The following is a 20,684-nucleotide window of genomic DNA, read 5'->3' as shown; positions in this document are numbered from 1 at the left end:
TCTCCTCTTTGATAATACAAGCTATAAAAGTTGTGCGTTTCCGCTTGTTAAGTAGACGCGTAGTAAGATTCTTAATTGAATAAAAGATTACTAGACGGAATCTCTTGCCCTGTTTTCATTACACTGATAGTGAAATGAACACCATGATGTGCAATACTTTCAGAAACATTCTAGTCACACTAAATAAAATTAAATGCGAAGCACAAAAAGACGAATTTATTAGTTCTACAAAACAGAAAATCGAAAAAAAAACTGCAAATACAGAAGTTTTTCTATGCGTGACGACGTCCTACTATATAGCGAGAAGGTCATCATACTAAAATATTGAAAAAAAAGAATAATAGATTTTCATATGGATCGCCCTGGAATAAACATAATGAAAGGCCTCATACGAATATATATATATTGGTCAAAGATGGATACATCAAAAACATGGTCGACACAGCACAGTTATGCAAGAATTGTGTTTTGAGGGCAAAGGCATCTCAAATCACGCTTAACCCATGTCTCAAAACAGACCAACCTTAGTCTAGAATTCATATAGATTTAAAAGGGCCCCTCGATGATTGGTATTACCTAATTGTGGTTGACAGTTACACAAAATGGTCAGAAGTGCTCAGATGTAAAAGACCCACTACAGGGGTAGTTATTAATTTCGTCCATGAACTATTTGTCCGGTTTAGAGTTGTAACCTGCTTAGTAAGTGACAACAGAACGCAATTTGTGTCCACAGACTTCAAAAAGTTCTATGAGAGGTTCCAATTTAATCATGTCATGACTCCTCGATACCATCCACAATCAAATGGGATGACTGAACGCTTCATTGGCATATTAAAACAAACATTGAAAAACTATGCGGCACATCTACAACAGTTTCTACAGATTTATAAGTTCACAAGTCTAACATATAATCAGCATTATCCTCAGCGGGGACTATGTTCCAGCAGAAGATAAGATTCGTATTTGAAAAACTGTTACCAAAGTAAATAAAATTAAGTACATCTATTGTACCTCAGAAACAATACGTGCATAAAAAAACGTTTTTACAAGACTTACAAAAATACACAGGTCTTTCGGGAAATTGGCCATAATAGAATAAAACCTTGAAAATATGGTATACATTATTCAAGGTCCTAAATTAATGCATAAACGACACCTTAATCAGATAAGAAAGCGTCTGTGGGATAACCCAAATTATGTACACCACGAAGAAGACCAGACCATTGCGATGATATATAACACTTTCTACATCGAACCACCCCAAGCATTTCCAGAACGACGCAAATTGTAAAAGGAAAATAAATTCACGGATCCTTTAACCATCAATCCAAAAAGAAACAAGTGAAGCATGCATGGTCCCTCGTGAGCGCACAGTGAACGAGGCATAAAAAAATGACTAAGTTCTGCATTTGCCCCCCATTTAGCCCCAAAAGTCCCCAGGGGACACCAAATCCTGGTGAAAATAAACAAACGGTGCAGTTTTAGGTTTTAACATATGTAAATTTGAGTTCTGCATCATGCAAAAAAATGATTAAGTCCATCATTTGGACCTCAATTTAGCCCCAAAAGTCCGCAAGGCCTTAACATATTTAAATTTGAGTTCAGTACCATGCAAAACTGCTAATAAGTAGACATACACAGAAAATTTTGGACAAATATGGTAAAATAGTCCCAAAAATGGAGTGTTTTTATTAGCCCTAAAAGAGTCCCTGGGGTACAACCCAAGAGTTATCGCTAATTACAGACAAACAAAATTATATGTAAATCAGTTAGTTACTACTTCCAGAAAGTTTTATAAAAATTCAAGGCATCAGTTTTTTTTTTTTAATAAGCACAAAAGTATCAATTTTAACCATTTTAACCTAAAAGGCACCCTTGGGGCGGGGGTGGGGAAACCCGAGTTTTCCCGGAAAATCCGTTTTGTTACTTTTTTACTCATATCATGTTTAATGTTTATGCAAAATTTCAAAAAATTCCAAGACGTAGTTATTGAGAAAAGTGCAGACAGACGAATGGACGGACGGACGCATGGACAAGGGTGAATTTACAGGTACACCCTCCTTTTGTCGGGGTACCAAAAAGTACTAAGTATCCTTTACGGATTAAAGTCTTTGTGTAAGGGATTATGAGAACTTATCCAATCTCTCATAATGGACTGTTCTAATCATTATACAAGCCACGTGGGGAAAATACCGCGACCTAAAGCGAGACAAACTCCTGTCTAACAATCAGAAATACCGATAACATGTTTTTGTATTTACTTTCTTTGTACAATATATTCTTTCTACCCTTTTCTAAGGCCACAATAATAATAAATGCTGACCTAACGGGAGCCGCATGCTCTCTCTCTCTCTCATCTCATCTCTCTCTCTCTCTCTCTCTCTCTCTCTCTCTCTCTCTCTCTCTCTCTCTCTCTCTCTCTCTGATTGCCTTTCTCTCATAATCTGGCAACCGGTTCATTATAACAGAAAGTAAAAGGAAAGAAAGCAACCAGGAAATAAAAATAAAATGGACTGCTTAATTTAATTTTAGTGCTGTTTTGAAAATAACTATCAGTAAGAATCAGTCACGCCAGAGATGCCTCATTGCTATTGAAGCAACCTAACACATGTTCATGCGGCATGTAACACACAAATAAAAAAAATGCTCCTTCACTGACTAAAAACAGTTCTCATACTACACTTTGATCTCAGCTTGAAAACCCGAAGTGCAAAAAATTATGTCTCATTAAGTCGTATAATAATGTCCCCTTTGTTATTTTATATATTATATCTCATCCATGAGTCACATAAAGATTTCTCTGCCGATTTTTTTAAAATGAAATTTTCTTCTTTTTTTTTTCTTTCAGTTATGGATTGCTGGTTCAAGCACAGTCAACGGTAAGAATACACTTCTCTTATTCGTTTGTTTTCTTTTGTGGCATAATGATAACTATTTTATTTATCTTAAATAAAACCGTAAGGAAATGAAAAGAAAAAATAAGTCCATTCGCCTGAGGGATAGTGTTTAGGTGGGTTTTTTTATAATTACATTTTTTATTTCAATTTGAAAAATAGGATAAATAAATAGGCAGATAGATGGCTGTCATTCTTTCCTCTCGGTTAGAGATTTTTATCCTTGACCCCAAAAACAACAGAGATTAGATCATTACTGTAATGATCTTGCCCTTGTTGATTGCAGTGAGATGTTAATTTTGTGGACTTCTAGGAGGTCTACACTCCCAAGATTTGCCTTCACTCTTTGAGAAGGGGTTAGTTTATTGCTAATCGCTTGAGACGCCATTGCTGGGGATTGCTGACCGGGCTCCCCAGGCAGTTTTTGCAGATACGAGTGCCCTTCCTTTGAGGCGCTAACTTCTCAATCCCACTTTCTGACCCTGGTGTCACAGTTCTTGCAGTAGGAGACAACTAAAAACCTTCCTTAATTCTTATTTTCTGCAAATTCTATTACTAATTTCTCGCTAGATTAGCATGTTGGATGGCATCATCGAAGCGAGTGAAAAATTCCTACTTTTGAGACATCGGCTTGGGTTATCGTTGATTGGATGGCCTCACCCCTTGTTTGAGACTAAGTAGGTTCATTCCACACTCGGATTTCGTCGTGGTTTGCCTGATCTGTATGTGACGCGGTTGCTCAAGTGGCAGAGTACTCGCCTCGTATGAAAGAGACTCAGGTTGTGTCTAACTGATGAGCTCAAATGAACGAATCTCGAGTCTTTGACTTCCGGTTTGTTGGCTGTTATGGCTCTTGTGAGCTGCGACGTTGTTTGACTGTGGAAATAATTATACATATATATATATATATACATATATATATATATTCGTATTCCTGTTTGTTTGTTTGCTTACATTTTGATTAATATATACAAAATGCGTCTTACTTTAATCTTTTATTTCTATATATAGTATGATTCTTGCAAAAATATACAATTAAGAAATCACCTTATTTTCATATGACATTAAGAAAAATCGATTTTACTAAATACCGGTATCTTAGTTAATGTTTTAGCGAGAGAATTGTTTTAGGTATGCTATTTAAAATTGGTATTTAATAAATTTTAAACAACAAATATATTGATAATATATTTAATTTAATTTATTTAGAACCATTATTTCTAACAGCCACCTTTAAAAAAAATTTTTTTAGAGTTATTTGCCCCTAGATGCTAAGCATAAAAAACAAACGCGCACCAAATAAAATAATTTGGTAATTTCAATAACTTACTAGCTGGAAAAATAATTCCGTGTAGATAGGAAAATGTTTGGCTTTTATTGTTTTTTAAATATTCAAAAAGAAAAAAACACTTACTAAAAAAAACTGAAAAGATTTCTTTTGTTTGTTTTTATTATTCTTTAAACGGCTATATAGAAATCGGTAATTTTTTACAATGACCCAGCGTCGTTTAACACCTAAAAAAATGAAGATCTACTGCCCCCTCTAAATTCCCCAATTTACACTTTTTTTCGCGTTAATCTCATCGATTACAAACTTAGCTTACTAATTAAAAAAAAAAGGTAACTTTATACAACGTGCCCCAGCGTCGTTTAATCCCTAAAAAAATGAAGATCTACTTTTTTTGTCTAATGCATTTAAACAGCTTTTATAAATATTATAAGAGAGGAAATTTCAAAAGAAATTAACACCTTTGAGTGGAGGATCACTTTTCTATATAAATTTAACGTAAAATGATCACCCACTTTTTGGCCACCAAGCGTTCAACGAGACATGTCACTTCTAGTATTGTTTCAAGTTTGGCGATTGAGGGAGGGGGCAAAACAATTTGTTTTTCTAGTGGGGGCGGGAATTACATTTGAAATACAAAATAACGATCAATTTAATTATTTGGCAAATGTGTAGTTTAGCGGCGTAAATTATTTGACAGACAAAAAATTATAAAACTATCTATTTTTTTATTTAAAACACTTTATAAGGCCCTAAGGTTAAAATAAAGCCCGAAAAAATTTCATTTTTATTAATTTTTTATCATTTTTATTGGACTAAATGTAAGAAAATCGAAGCCACTGTATTTCTTTTAAAATTTGGTCTTTCTAAGGTTTGACAGATTGGCCTTATTAAGGCCAAATTTGCCCTTTTTACATTCTTTCATTAACTATATTTTTGCCTGCCATATTTTTTGTAATGATAGAGTGTAAAAAATGGTCAAATTTGGCCTTAAAAAGGCCAATCTGTCAAACCTTAGAAAGGCCAAATTTTAAAAGCAATACAGCGGCTTCGATAATCGTACATTTAGTCGTATAAAAAACGATGAAAAAATAATAAAAATGGGTATTTATGTGTTTTATATAAAAATAAATAGGTTTTATAAATTTTTGTTTGTCAAATAATTTACGCCGCTAAACTACACATTTACCAATTTTTTTATGAGACCATCCTGTACTTTCACCTAACAATTTAATAAACAAAACAAACCTCAAAATACGACAACCTCAATTGGGGGGGGCGTTACATTAGAAACATAAAACGACAGATAAAAAGTAAATCGAAAATGCACTCCTAAAAAAAGCAAATGAAAATTTATTTTATTTACAAAAAATAAAAGAAATTAATGCACGCGTTAATGTTCTGTCGCAAAATCTGGTGGAGAGGGTATCAGGTACTTCTTTTTGGGGGGTGATTACATTTACATTTTTTTATCCGTTCTTTTATTTTTGAAATTGTTTTGGTGGTATCTACGTTACCCATGATGAAAATGATTAGTATAGCAGGCGTGTGCCAAACGGAACTAGCATGGGTACCCGGCGTTGCCTGGGTTGACATGAAGTTCCATTTGGAACCCGCCTGCTTAACTAATAATTTTCATCATGGGAAACGTGGATACCCCCAAAACAATTTCCAAAATAAAAGAAGGGATCAAAAAAATGTAAATGTAATCACCCCCCCCCCCAAAAAAGAAGACTACAAATATCTATCTATCTATATATATATATATATATATATATATATATATATAAAAGTGAAAGTGTCTGTGTGTCTGTGCGTCTGTATACATTTCCCTACGCAATAACTCTGTCAATTTTTAGTCTACAGACTCGAAATTTGATATACAGGGTACTGAGATTTGGGGAAATTGATGTGATCGGTTTTTGGTCAGAAATTTGGCGATTAAGGGGTCAAAGTTCAACGATTTGTCCTTTGAGAACTCTACCAAACTCCTCCGACAATTTGGGGTCTACGAACTTGAAATTTTAGATATAGATTCCTCGGACATGTATCTAACTTAATAACTTGATTTGAGCCCAAAACAATAAATGGTAAGCGGTCATAATAGGGGTCAAAGTAAAAAAAATTGACCTCTGCGGTCTCTTCCAAATTACTCAGACAATTTCTGGTCTAAATATTTGAAAATTTACATAAAGGGTATTCAGAGATAGGGCAAGCTTTTTCATCAGTTTGAATCGAAAATTTTTAGTTACCAATATATAAATGTATGTATGTATGTATGTATGTATGTATGTATGTATGTATGTATGTATGTATGTATGTTTGCATATCTGCCTTAAACTTTCAATAGAGGCGACGGATTTTACCAAGATCAGTATCGTTTTAAAGTTCGACCTTTCATACGACAAATATCGAAAAATTGGCTAAAACATTAATATCTTCCTCTTGAACTAGGCACTTTTCTACAGGGGGGGGTCACTTTTTTCGGCGATATTTTTGAAAGTTATCCTCTCCTTTAGACTGTCTAGCCTTACTTTTAAAAAATGGCGCTTCCGGTTTGGCGGTGGTCGTGACAGCATAAACGATAGGTTTTACACCGTTTTTTTCCTCCTTTGCGGTACGGGTTCGAGTCTGCCTTCCTACTACCACTTTTTTTTTTTTTTTGCTCAACATACACATCCAAACATCCGGGAAACGCCGGGCGCCCATGCTAGTATATATATACATATATATATATAAAAGTGAACGTGCCTGTCTGTGTGTCTGTCTGTGTGTCTGTGTACATTTCCCTACGAATTAACTCTGTCAATTTTTTGTCTACAGACTTGAAATTTTATATACAGGGTATTGAGATTTGGGAAAATCGATGTGATCGGTTTTCGGCCAGACACTTGCCTGTTAAGGGGTCAAAATTCAACGATTTGACCTTTGAGAACTCTACCAAACTCCTCCGACAATTTCAAGTTTAAACACTTGAAATTTTAGATATAGGTTCCTTGGACATGGATCTAACTTAATAACTGTATTTGAGCCTAACAAAATAAATATTAAGGGGTTATAATAGTGGTCAAAGTTAAAAAAAAATGACCTTTTTTTTTGCTCAGCATACATCTCACAACACCCGGGCAACGCCGGGCTGAAATGCTAGTATATATATAAAAGTGAACGTGTCTATGTATCTGTCTGTCTGTCTGTCTGTGTACATTTCCCTACGCAATAACTCTGTCAATTTTTAGTCTGCAGACTCGAAATTTGATATACAGGGTACTGAGATTTGGGAAAATCTTTGTAATCCGTTTCCGGCCAGAAATTTTGCTGTTAAGGGGTCAAAGTTTAAAGATATAACCTTTGAGAACTCTACCAAACTCCTCCATCAATTTTGGGTCTAAACACTTGAAATTTTAAATGTAGGTTACTTGGACATGGATCAAACTTTTTAATTTGATTTGAGCTCAAGAAATAAATGTTAAGGGGTCGAAGTTGAGGTCAAAGTTAAAAAAAAAATCGACCACTGCGGTCTCTACCACATTACGCAGCCAATTCCTGGTCTAAACAATATAAATTTTACATAAAGGGTATTCTAAGATAGGCCAAGTTTTAATCAGTTCGGGTCGAATAGTGGAGCTGGCAAGGGGTCAAAGTTCAAAAGATTCGATATTTGCGGTGTCTAGCAAACTACTCAGCCAATTTTGCGTCTAAACGTTTGAAATTTGTACATAACGGGTATTCAAACATGTGGCAAGCATTTTAATCAGTTTTAGGGCGAAATTTTGGCTGCCAAAAGGTCAAAGTTGAAAGAGTTGACCTTTGCAGATTCTACCAAATTCCTCCGCCAATTTTGGGGCTAAAGAATTGAAATTTTAGATGTCGGTAACTTGGACATAGGAAAAACTTTATATTTTGATTTGAGATGAAAACAATAAATGTTAAGGGGTCAAAATTGGGGTCAAAGTTTTTAAAAAATTGATCTCCACGGTCTCTACGAAATTATTCAGACAAATTTTGAAATCTTACATAAAGTGTATTCGCACGTAGGGCAAGTTATGACCAGTACATAGGACCCGAGCAAAGCCTGGCTGAACTGCTAATATATATATATATATATATATATATATATATATATATATATATATATATATATATATATATATATATATAATAAGATTTTTCATTTATATTTCCCCTCTTTTTAATACTAATCCTTGATTTATGAACCTCAATGTAAATACAGAACATAGAGCAAACAAGTTACGAAAGTCTATAATCCAAATTTCATGATGTTGACCATCTTACAATTTATTCCTTTAATTACGTTGACATTTATAATTTACAGCAACTGTTTTGTAGGGCAAAGTATTCATTTAATTATTATATCAATAAATGAATCTATTCTGCCCTTAACACGTCAGAAGAAATTACAACTGTCAATATATTAAACTGCATTTGAGCATGATTACAAAATCCTAAAATTGGCAGAGAATTTTCAATATATATATATATATATATATATATATATATATATATAGGGAAGATATGACAATAACAGTAGAAAATGAATATCACGAAGCATTAATTCATTGTAAACTGTTGAAAAATATCCATGCAAATTAGGCATTCAAGTAGCTGTCACTATGGCTTATATTTTGTACTATATTTACAAAATTTCAAAATATAACGGTAACCGTTTCGATGATAATATAAAACTGATTAATTAAATCTTTTGCATTTATTCAGATATAAGTGGATGGAGTGTGCCTGTAGTCACGTATGCAAATTTATTTTTATGGACAAAGACGGGGAGGCTTAATCTTAATGACTAACAGTAAAAATCAAAGAAATAATTTATTTTACTTTTAATATATATACATAAAGAATATTCCCTTGTTCTTAATATTTTGTGTGATTCAAATCAGAAATAATCCATGGACACACAGATGCTTTATTTATGTATTCAGAAAATAGATAGATAGATAGATAGATAGATAGATAGATAGATAGATAGATACAGATAGACAGGCAGACAGGGAAACAAAGACAGGGGCAAAGAGAGATAAAGAGAGATAGAAAGACGAACAGAGAGAGGAGATGGATTGTTATTGTTTTAAGTAAAACTTATCTCTCTATTTATTTATTTATTTATTTATTGTAAAGCTATACTTGCGTATATGTGTTTTAAGAGAGATTTCTTGTGCACATTGGTGATGATTGTGCAAACTAACGTATTTCGGTTGAAAACAATATAGCATGCTTACGTGGCATGTCGAAATTCCAAACTTTACGAAAATTATCCAATGGAAAATAAGTAAGGTAGCTGCAGTCGATCATTTTGAATGAATAATTATAATTCCACCACTTTTAAACACAAAATGAAAAATAATAACCCACCCTTACGTTCTGTAATTGTGGGTGATTATTTTTTGTTAAAATCATCAGTTAGTTCCCTTGACAGCGACAACACTACGAATGATTTAATAAAAAAGACCTTATTTTATTGGTTTCTTTCACAAATAAACGGTCTGTAAAGCTTTCTGGTTCTTTCTCTTAAATAACAATTGATTGCGGGGCTTACTATCAATAATTTATGGAATTACATTAACTCATTTTGTCATCCATATTTTCTTCGAACAATATTTCCAAAATAACCATTTATTCTTTAATCTTTGCATTTAATCTTAAATTATCATTATTTTCTAAATGCGCCTCCAAACCGATCTGATGTCTTCCGGGATTCTAATCTGTATTCCTTATCTGTACTTTTTGTATTCTAACCTAAAGATTAAGATAAGTTGACTAAATTAAAATATTGATGGCTTTATAGATGTATGTATCTGGTCATTTTTACTAGTTTGTTAACCTGCTTATCCACTATTCTATATGTTAAACATTTTTAAACTTGGAAATATTAATAACATCAACAATATCTATCGATACATAATACATATTATGTTATATTAAGACTACTGCAGCTAATAGAATATGACCTTCTCGCTTCATGTTTTATCTTGAATACTCATATTGTATATTATATGTTCTATTTTTCTTTCCTTTGTAGGCAATTTAGTCCGTAAAAACGTCGACACCTTGAGCCATGAAGAAATTATCAGCCTGCAAGTGGCACTGCGTAGTATGCAGGACGATGAAGGTGCCACGGGTTACCAGGCCATCTCTGCCTACCACGGAGAACCTGCTGACTGTAAGGCTGCCGATGGTTCGAGCATTGTGTGCTGTCTTCACGGTATGCCTACATTCCCGTTGTGGCACAGGCTATACATAGTGCAGTTTGAGCAAGCATTGGCTGCGCATGGTTCCGCTCTTGGTGTTCCTTACTGGGATTGGACAAAACCCATGGATCATCTTCCTGAGTTAGTGCAGCATCCCTTGTTTATCGACCCAAATGGCCAAAAAGCCAAGAAGAACGTTTTCTACTCCGGTGAGATCAAGTTTGAAAATAAAGTCACGGCTAGAGCTGTCGATGCTAGACTTTATGAGGCTTCCCAAGAAGGCGCTAAAAACTTTTTACTGGAGGGCGTCCTGAATGCTCTGGAACAGGAAGACTACTGTCATTTTGAAGTACAGTTTGAAGTCGCTCACAACCCGATCCATTATTTAGTCGGAGGACGATTCACGCATTCCATGTCCAGTCTTGAATATACGTCTTATGACCCACTTTTCTTTTTGCATCATTCCAATGTTGAACGACAGTTTGCTTTGTGGCAAGCTTTGCAAAAGCACCGAGGATTGTCAACAAGACCCAACTGTGGCCTGAATTTGTTCCATAATCCGATGGAACCATTTGGACGCGATACTAATCCTTTTGCCATCACCAAGGACAACGCTAAGCCCAGCAGCCTTTTTGAATCTGAACATTTGGGATATGCTTATGACGACCTTACCTTGAATGGTATGTCGGTTGAGGAACTTAATACTTTGTTGAAGGTACGCCAGTCACGCGCTAGAGCTTTCGCCAATTTCCGATTGGGTGGCATCAAGACGTCGGCCAATGTTAGAATCAAGTTGTGTATTCCTACCAAAGACAAAAGGCAAAGCGACAATTGCGATCATGATGCCGGACAGTTCTTCATTCTTGGAGGTGTTAACGAAATGCCTTGGAATTTCGCTTATCCTTACCTTCATGAAATCACCGACGAAGTCACTTCCAAGGGTTTGAAACTCGACGGTAATTACTACGTGATCGCTGAAGTGACCGCCATTAATGGAACACTAATGCCAACTGAAGTAATCCCTCGTCCGACGGTTACTTATATTCCAGAGGAAGGATTCAAAGACCGTAAGTAATAACAATAATCCCTTTAACCATAAATTCAATCTCCTTTTATTAAACAAAAACTAGCGGGGCCTATGGAAATTCCACAGCGAACTCTTTCATATATAATATACTGAGGTTGGCATTCTGTGGAAATTCAACGTAAATAGAGAGGCTATGATATTATTGTGGCTCTTTTGTAAAAACTGCAAAAGTATTTATTTAAGCTAGCAGAGACGTCCGGCGTAGTCCGGTCGCAACATACGCTTAAATATGATATTTTTATACACAACAATATATATATATATATATATATATATATATATATATATATATATAACTTGAATGCTATTAGCTATAATCGAAATTGATAGTTGATGGCAATCAAGTCAACTATTTTTTATAAATAATTTTACCAAAGAATTCTTCATAAGTTTCGGTATCAGTTTCGATTATAACTGATGGCACTCAAGTTATATATATATATATATATATATATATATATATATATATATATATATATATATATATATATATTGATAAGGTTTGATTTTGATTTATATTCAAGCCGATGCACTGAGGTCATATGGACATGTTTCTTGTTTTTATATAACAATTTTATAATATATTGAAATTTTATTCTATAATAATATATACGAAATCTGCATGAATTCAAACTTAACTTTTATGTAGTCGCCTGCATATTTATAACTGAGTATATTAAATAGTTCGTTTTAATGATTTTTTAATAGAAAAATAAGCTTTCATAATCAACATTGAAGCGAGACAAAGCTTTACTTTATATATATATATATATATATATATATATATATATATATATATATATATATATATATATATATATATATATATGTAAGTTTAACTATATTGATTAAATGAACAATACCAATATTTTTTTTTCAAAAGTGCTTGATACGAAATATAGCTTCATAAATAACTAAGATTGTAGAAACATTATAAAAGACTGCAAATTAACCTGCGTTTCAATTCTGGTGCTTTTCTACGGGGCTGTAAAACAACTAAATATTAAATTGTCCCAAAGAAATCAGGTTAAATCAAAATAGAAAATCGATCAAAAAATCACTGCATACCATAGTTATCAGAGAGGCAAGAGTGTAGACTTTGAACGTGTCATTTATGTTTATTATCATCGCCAATTGGCAGAAATAATCTTCTCCCCATAACTCCTAACAAATTAGAAAAGCATAAGGGTCAATCATATGAAAGCATAAACAGAGCATACCCGTACGTCTATATAATACGGATATATATATATATATATATATATTTATATATATATATATATATATATATATATTTATATATACATATATATATATAATTTTTTAATTTTAACATAAATTTTGAAGTTTTTAAGAAATTTTTAAAGTTTTGAAAAACTTTTTAAAAAGATAATGTTTTAATAAATTAAAAAATATCTTCTTAGTATTTCATTTTCTTATATATTGTTTCGTATATTATTTGAGCATTTATTGTTCTTTTTGTCCCTTCTCTTTCGTCTCCTCATCATATCACCAGCTATAAAATATTTTTTCCAATTCTAATGCTAATCTAAAAATAAGTTTCCATTTCTAATCTGAATGTTCTCTAAAATAAATCAGTGTTGTCTTTTAAGCATTATTTTGTATAATGCCGGCTTTGTCTACTATTCTGACGAGAAGCGTTTAGCTCCGAAACGTTATGGCTTACGCAAGTTGCCTCCCTTACTCCTCTTTCTGTAGCTTGTATTGACTTGATTATTTAATATAGTTCCCATGTATGTCTACGTTTTATCCTCATAACTTATTATATATAGTATACTATATATATATATATATATATATATATATATATATATATATATATATAGTAGAAATGGTAATTAATAAAAACCTTAAGAAAGTGCTCAATACTGTTGTAGAGCAAATATGCGTTTTATTTTTTATTACCGTATTTTTCTGTTTAGTTACATTATTGTGTCAGCTACACGGCCGTTTTTTGGCCGTCAGGTAGCTTCCTCAAACTTTAAAAGAAATGTTCGTTTATGGTGGAATGAAAGAGTAAATGATGTCAGGGGAGGCGGAAAAAGAAGAAGGGAACAAGGGAAAAGGTGGGAGGAGGTTCTTGGTATGTTGGTAATGTTTTAGTTTTGGAGTTTAAGGACACTAGGTGGTTGTGGGGGGTCTGGGAAGTTCATATCTGGTGTGGCTGTAATGTATGTATGTGTATATATACATGTGTGCATCCATGTGTGTGTCCGTGAGTACATGGGAGTATCGATGTATATATGTACGTACCTATGTATATATGTATGTATATGAGAGTATATGTGCCCGCTACCTGCTGTCCACTTACGTATGTAGGAGCGTGCAGCTGTGTATATGTCGATGTATGTGTTCACGAATATAAGTATCTGTATGTGCGCGTGTGCTTGCATATATGCGTGGGGTTGCAAGTATGTCTCAATCAATATATGCATGTAGGCCCAAGTATACGCATGCATGGGTGTATGGGTGTCGATGTGTGTGTGTGTCTGTGTATGTGCGCACCCATGCTTACGCGCACGTACTCAATTTAACACCTTCAGGAAAATTTGGGGTTAGCGGGAGCAACGCGGGTGTATATGCATGCATGTACGCATATGCGCATGCCAAGGCGGAGATGTATATGTACATGTGAGCGTTTCTTTGAGTATATGTGTGTGTATGTACGCATGTGTGTGCTCGCGCGTACGGCCACAGGCTAACCCTCTCCAAGCACTTAAAAACAAATAAAAATCAAATAGATAAACCGAATCATAGCCCCCCCGCCTCCCAACCTAAGCGAACACCCAACAGGTCAAGACATACTTATCAAGAAATCATCTCACCAACGAGACGCCAACAACCTGATGCTTAGGACTCGAAATTTAAATAATCCCCTCCTCCCACACCCACATATCTCCCTCTTCCCTCCATGTACCCCTATGCCTCAGCCACACTAGAGATGAACTTCCCAGACCCCCCACAACCACCTAATGTCCTTAAACTCCAAAACTAAAACATTACCAACATAACAAGCACCCCCTCCCACCTTTCCCCTTTGTTCCCTTCTTTTTCCGCTTTCCTCGCACGCTTCCCCTGACATCATTCACTCTTTCATTCCACCATAAACGAACATTTCTGTAAAAGTTTGAGGAAGCTACCTGGCGGCCAAAAACGGTCGTGTAGCTGAAACAATAATGTAACTAAACAGAAAAATACGGTAATAAAAAATAAAACGTATATATATATATATATATATATATATATATATACTAACAAAAGTGCCCGTCGTTGACTGGGTTCAAAAACAGCCTACAGAAAATGGACTCTGATTTATGAAAGTATGATAGGCTATGAAAAGGAAGGGTTATAAAAAGATAGCTTCGAATTTGGGGGTATCAAAACCAAAGATAAAGACGATGAAAGTAAAAATAAAATAGATAAACCCCATAATTTATTATACCATACCTGTTCACACTGAAACACTTATCACAATATTCTGTGGATCTATATTAAAAAACCTTGTTAAACTTTGTGACATATTTCCATTCGATGGAGGTCAGGCGCGAACGAACACCCCATAATTTTATTATACCATATTTCTTCAAACTAAAACATAATTATCAAAGTATACTTACGCAGATAGATATGAAAAGTCTTTATTAAAGTTTGTGCCTATTTCCATTCTATGGAGGCCAGGCGCGAACGTAGACCCCACAATTTTATTATACCATCCCTATTTAATTTAAAACATACTTATCAAAGTATCATTATCATTATGTACATCTATATCAAAAACATTTGTAAACTTTTTTTTTTTTAATTTTAAAATTTTTTATTTCCATACTTTGTGGAGCAGGCGCGTACGGAGACCCCACAATTTTAATGAATCATCATTATGCCAGATCAAACCGACCCATTCCTGTGTCTCGATACATCTTCTATCATTATATGTGATCAGTTTTCTATAATAGTCAACTATATAGGAGCCTATTCGTGACCAGACACACACACAGACGTTCAGTTTCACTATATATATATATATATATATATATATATATATATATATATATATATATATATATATATATTTCATACCTAAAACTTCATTTACAAACAATTGTTTCTGTCCATTTCAAGTATATATATTTTCATCATATCAAAATATTACTGATGACAAGGTTTCATCGCTGTATAAAAATTGAACAGTGAGGCTTAAAAAATGAAAATGCATCTATCATTCATTTAATTTGTACATATATAATAAACTTATACAGTTTTAAATAATACACTTATTTCTATTAATTTAATATTTATATGCTTGGCTGTGCATTCTTCTTATTTTACTTCTTAATCCACGTGCGTGTTCTCTATTTTTCTAGTTGATATGGTACATATGGACACCAGCCATTTGAAATTCCGTAAAGACATCAGTTCTCTTACTCACGAAGAGGAATACGATTTGCAAGTTGCTATGGAACGTTTCATGTCCGATAAGTCGATTAACGGCTATCAAGCGTTGGCTGAATTCCACGGACTTCCGGCCAAGTGTCCTCGTCCAGACGCCCTGAATAGAGTAGCCTGCTGCATCCACGGTATGGCCACCTTCCCTCACTGGCACAGGCTTGTCGTTATGCAATTCGAAAATGCCCTTGTTGCCCGTGGATCTCCAATTGGTGTCCCCTATTGGGACTGGACCAAACCCTTCACAGCTCTGCCCCATCTTTTGGCCGATGAGACTTACGTTGATCCGTATACACAGGAAGCGAAGCCGAATCCATTCTTTAGGGCTTCAATCGATTTCTTGAAAGCTGATATTTACACATCGCGTCAAATCGACGAGAGGTAGGTAATAAAAAACAGAATCATAGACCAATAATTAAACGGTCGGGTTATGAATTTTGTAACACAGCTCGTAGGTGTGAGTAGACCTTTGTGCAAATTAATATATTGACAACTTTTGTGAAGTTTTAACGATAGATATTAGAATACCCCACACACACACACACACACACACACACACACACACACACACACACACATATATATATATATATATATATATATATATATATATATATATATATATCATGCGTTGTCACGGAACCTGTGCCGACAAGTTTAGTATGAATTTTGGGAGCCTAAAACCAATTAATGTTATTCTACGTATAAATATAGACCACTATTTATCACTATATATATATATATATATATATAACTATATATATATATATATATATTTATATATATATATATATTTATATATATATATATATATATATATATATATATATATATATATATATATATATAGTGATAAATAGTGGTCTATATTTATACGTAGAACAATAATTGGTTTTAGGCTCCCAAAATTCATACTAAAATTGTCCGCACAGGTTTCGTGACATAACGGATGAAATACCAAGTAAAATCAAGTTCAAAATGACACTTTAACCCTCAGTATGCACAATACTAAGAATATAATGGCGAATTATTTAAACTTCTGTTCTATCATGACTGACGGAACCAGAGCATGCTACGCCTGTGGATAAAATATAGCGTTCAGTTTGAATTTTGAAATTCTGTGTAGATTCTCAAGTTTTATTTTCACTTTTCGATTGATGCATCCGACCTTGATTCATACGACCTTTCTTCATAAATAAAATGTAAATATTTGATTATACACAACAATGCTTTGGTATTGCTTTGGGTGTTTTTAATATATTATTGCCAGTACCTATATATTTCACCTAGAAATTGATATGTGCCCAATATGAGACACAGAACGAACATAAAGAAAGAATTAAACAAACCCCTTATGTAGGAATTAATAATTTACATTTAAATTTATGTTTCGTGTACAACTGAAGAAAGAATTCTTTCTTACATTGAACGCCTTATTTGGAGAGAGCTTCGTGACACTTCTTAATCATAGATGTCTACCTATTTTTTTTTTTTCATTTTTCTTAAACTTTTTCTTCTAGGGGATGGGACATCCAACCAGATGTCTGACATTTACCCCTATTTTAGTGAGTCCAACCAAGAGATCTTTTCAGGATTCTATCCGTCCCTTTCAGTGCAATCGTTTGTATTTCACTTGCACTTGGTTCACCGGGTATGCTTGCTATGTACTTTTTAAAGTTCTTTTTCATAAGCCCAGTTGCTCCTATGATGACTGGTATAATTGAAACGTCTTTTAATTTCCAATTTCGTTTCATATCATACATAAGTCCTTGATACTTTGTAATCTTTTCCCTCTCAACTCTGTTAAGCCCTGTATCATTGGGTACACTGACCTCTATTACGGTCGCTTTTTTGTTTGCTCTGTCCCAAATCACTATATCTGGTTTAACAGCTGCATTTTCAAGATATGTAGCAGTAGGGATTATGTAGTCATAGTGGATAGTGTAGTTGTCATTCCCAACTGTTCGTTCGGGTATATGTTCCCAGGAGTTTTTACTACACTGAATGTTGAGTTTCTTACATATCTTCCAGTGAAGGTATTTGCAAACTCCGTTATGGCGATCTGTATAATAACCGTCTCCAAGTAGGACTTTGCAACCAGAAATCAGGTGGCCCACACTCTCAACCTCAGTGCTACAGAACCTGCATTTATTATTGTTGCTTAGACCACACATCTTTTTGAAGGCGTTTGTCATGAGGCCCTGGTCTTGTGCAGCCAATATCAACCTCTCTTGGTCGTAATGGAGGGATCCTCTTTTGAGCCAGTCCAGGGAACCATCCCTATCAATATATTCTTGGGATAGTTCAGTCGGTAGGTATTTTGCCCGTTTATGGTTGGTCCATTCTTCTGTTTTAACACTATGGAACAGGCTAGTGTATTTTTTCCGACTTTTCTGGGCTATGTCAGTGGCAGGCTTGTTTGGGTTCTCAGTACCTATTAGATTGTGTTGGCATATGCGTCTTCTAATCTCTTTGGGGTAAGGTAGATAACTCTCGCGACAGGAGTTACTTCCCTTTTTATGTTTTCTAATTGAAATTATGCTTAATCTAAAAGAAACCAAAAAATGTTTGTAGCCGTGCAAGTTTAATTTTAAAACAATTTTATCATAGTAAGATAATTTTGTTGATTATGAAAGCATTGTAGTTATTTGAATTATTTAACTTTAATTTTATTAATTGGAATTTGATGTTGAAAATAAGACTCATGCTAAAACCGTGTATGTGTTTTTTTTCGATATTAAAACAGATTGTTCAAACAACCAAGCAAAGGAGACCATGGTTTTCTTTACGATGGACTTTTACTGGCATTTGAACAGGAAGACTTCTGCGATTTTGAGGTGCAGTTTGAAGTGACCCACAACGCTATCCATGCATGGACAGGTGGCAGTGAACCCTACTCGATGTCCTCCTTGCACTACACTTCATTTGACCCGATGTTTTGGCTACATCATTCACAAGTGGATCGACTGTGGGCAATCTGGCAAGCTCTTCAGATCCAAAGGGGAAAGCCTTACAAGACTTACTGTGCCAATTCCGAAGTCTACAATCCGATGAAACCGTTTTCTTTTGAGGCACCCTTGAACAACGATGAGCTCACTAGACAACACTCTGTTCCGACCGATGTGTACGACTACCAAGCTGACCTCGCCTATACCTACGACACCCTCTTCTTTGGGGGAATGTCGATTCGAGAACTGCAGAGACACATCGAAGAGGACAAGGCCAAGGACCGTGTGTTTGCCGGATTTTTACTGATGGGCATTCAAACTTCGGCCAATGTTGATTTGTTTGTCGTGGCCGGAGGAAATGAATTCTCCGTCGGTTCCATTGCCATCCTCGGTGGCAGCAAGGAAATGACTTGGAGATTCGACAGAGTTTATAAACATGAAATTACTCACGCTTTGGAATCTCTTGGGGTGGATAAGTTTGCCGAATATACCCTCCGGGTGGATATTAAAGACGTCAACGGAACAGCTTTGCCACCAACCGCAATTCCTGCACCGATCGTCATTTTTGTACCAGGACGTGGTAAATATATTTCCTTACTTAATATATATATGTATATTACAATAGAAAAGTGCGAGCACGAAAAGTAATATGGTTAAGCTTAAACATGGGAAAGTAAAGGACTAGTTGTTAAAACTGGAAAAGAAAAGGGCAAAATATTCTAGTAAAAAATATAATAAATTTTTAATTTAAAATATTGCAACAATAAGAATTAATTATATAATGTTATAAACTGAATTAAAAAAAAAATCTGAACGCTGCAATATTTTAAGTTATAAATTTATTATATTTTTTTACGAGAATACCTTGTCCTTTTATTTTCCATGTTTAAACTTTACTATATTACTTTTCATGGTCACATTTATCTATTGTAATCCATTTTTTGCCCCCATAAACATAACATAGATATATGTAATCACAATGTATGGTACTCGTCTACTTTCAATAAAATCCCAAATTATCTCTCTTTCATTCTTTCATTCTTTCATTCTCTCTGTTTCACTTGTTACTTCTCTTTTTGCGAGGACGGTGAATTGGTAGCAACAGTAGTCGCTGAAGCAACGTGGCTGCTATAGAAACCAGTCATAAAAAACGTCGCTCAGCTCCTTACGTTTTTTTTACGATTTTAAACACCAGTAAATTCATCATAATTTTTTTTATTGAACGAAAATTAAAAAAAAAATTTTTTATCACAATTTAGCTGAAAAGGTGATCTATAAATTGTAATGATTGTTTATGAGTGAGCTGTGAAGCTTTAAAGCAATTCTAAATGACTAAAACTGCCACTTAACCACATATTCAAACACTACTGTGGTGCTTCTAAATAAAGTGTGTACTTATGTTGATGAGACAGAACAGATAGCTTGTGTGTAACATATTGTAATAAGATATTACGATCCATGTACAATTAAATAAGTTTGTTTTGTTGATATATCTGAGCACTAATAATGTCCTAAGAAAATAAGTATATATATGGTGAACACTCTCTCACTCTCTCTCTCTCTCTCTCTCTCTCTCTCTCTCTCTATATATATATATATATATATATATATATATATATATATATATATATAATACGCGTCAAGTGGGCAATTTTACGAAAATAAACAAATATTTTACTTGCTTGAAACTTATAATTTATAATTATATTTCGGAGTCAAGCTCCATCCTCAGTATTTTGCTTCCTTCTTTTTTTTTTTCTTATTCTTCTTTCTTGCCATGTG

The 20,684-nt window shown here is 34.2% G+C and overlaps 1 protein-coding gene across 1 annotated transcript in view; it reads left to right on the top strand.

Moving 5' to 3' along the window:
* Positions 1–10,251: 10,251 nt before the first annotated feature.
* Positions 10,252–20,684, top strand: part of LOC145254924 (hemocyanin G-type, units Oda to Odg-like) — a 71,674-nt gene continuing 61,241 nt past the window's right edge. Inside the window, exons 1-3 of the mRNA XM_080113898.1 lie at positions 10,252–11,470; positions 15,873–16,335; positions 18,701–19,482. Of these exons, the coding sequence (XP_079970024.1) occupies positions 10,309–11,470; positions 15,873–16,335; positions 18,701–19,482 (2,407 nt within the window). The 5' untranslated portion in view covers positions 10,252–10,308. The remainder of the gene's footprint in view (positions 11,471–15,872; positions 16,336–18,700; positions 19,483–20,684) is intronic.

Source organism: Euprymna scolopes, chromosome 30 (assembly GCF_053919585.1).
Source record: "Euprymna scolopes isolate OS-2025 chromosome 30, ASM5391958v1, whole genome shotgun sequence".
Taxonomy (NCBI): Eukaryota; Metazoa; Mollusca; class Cephalopoda; order Sepiida; family Sepiolidae; genus Euprymna; species Euprymna scolopes.
The sequence above is the reverse complement of the archived record's forward strand: the minus strand, read 5'-3'. Positions and strand labels throughout refer to the sequence as shown.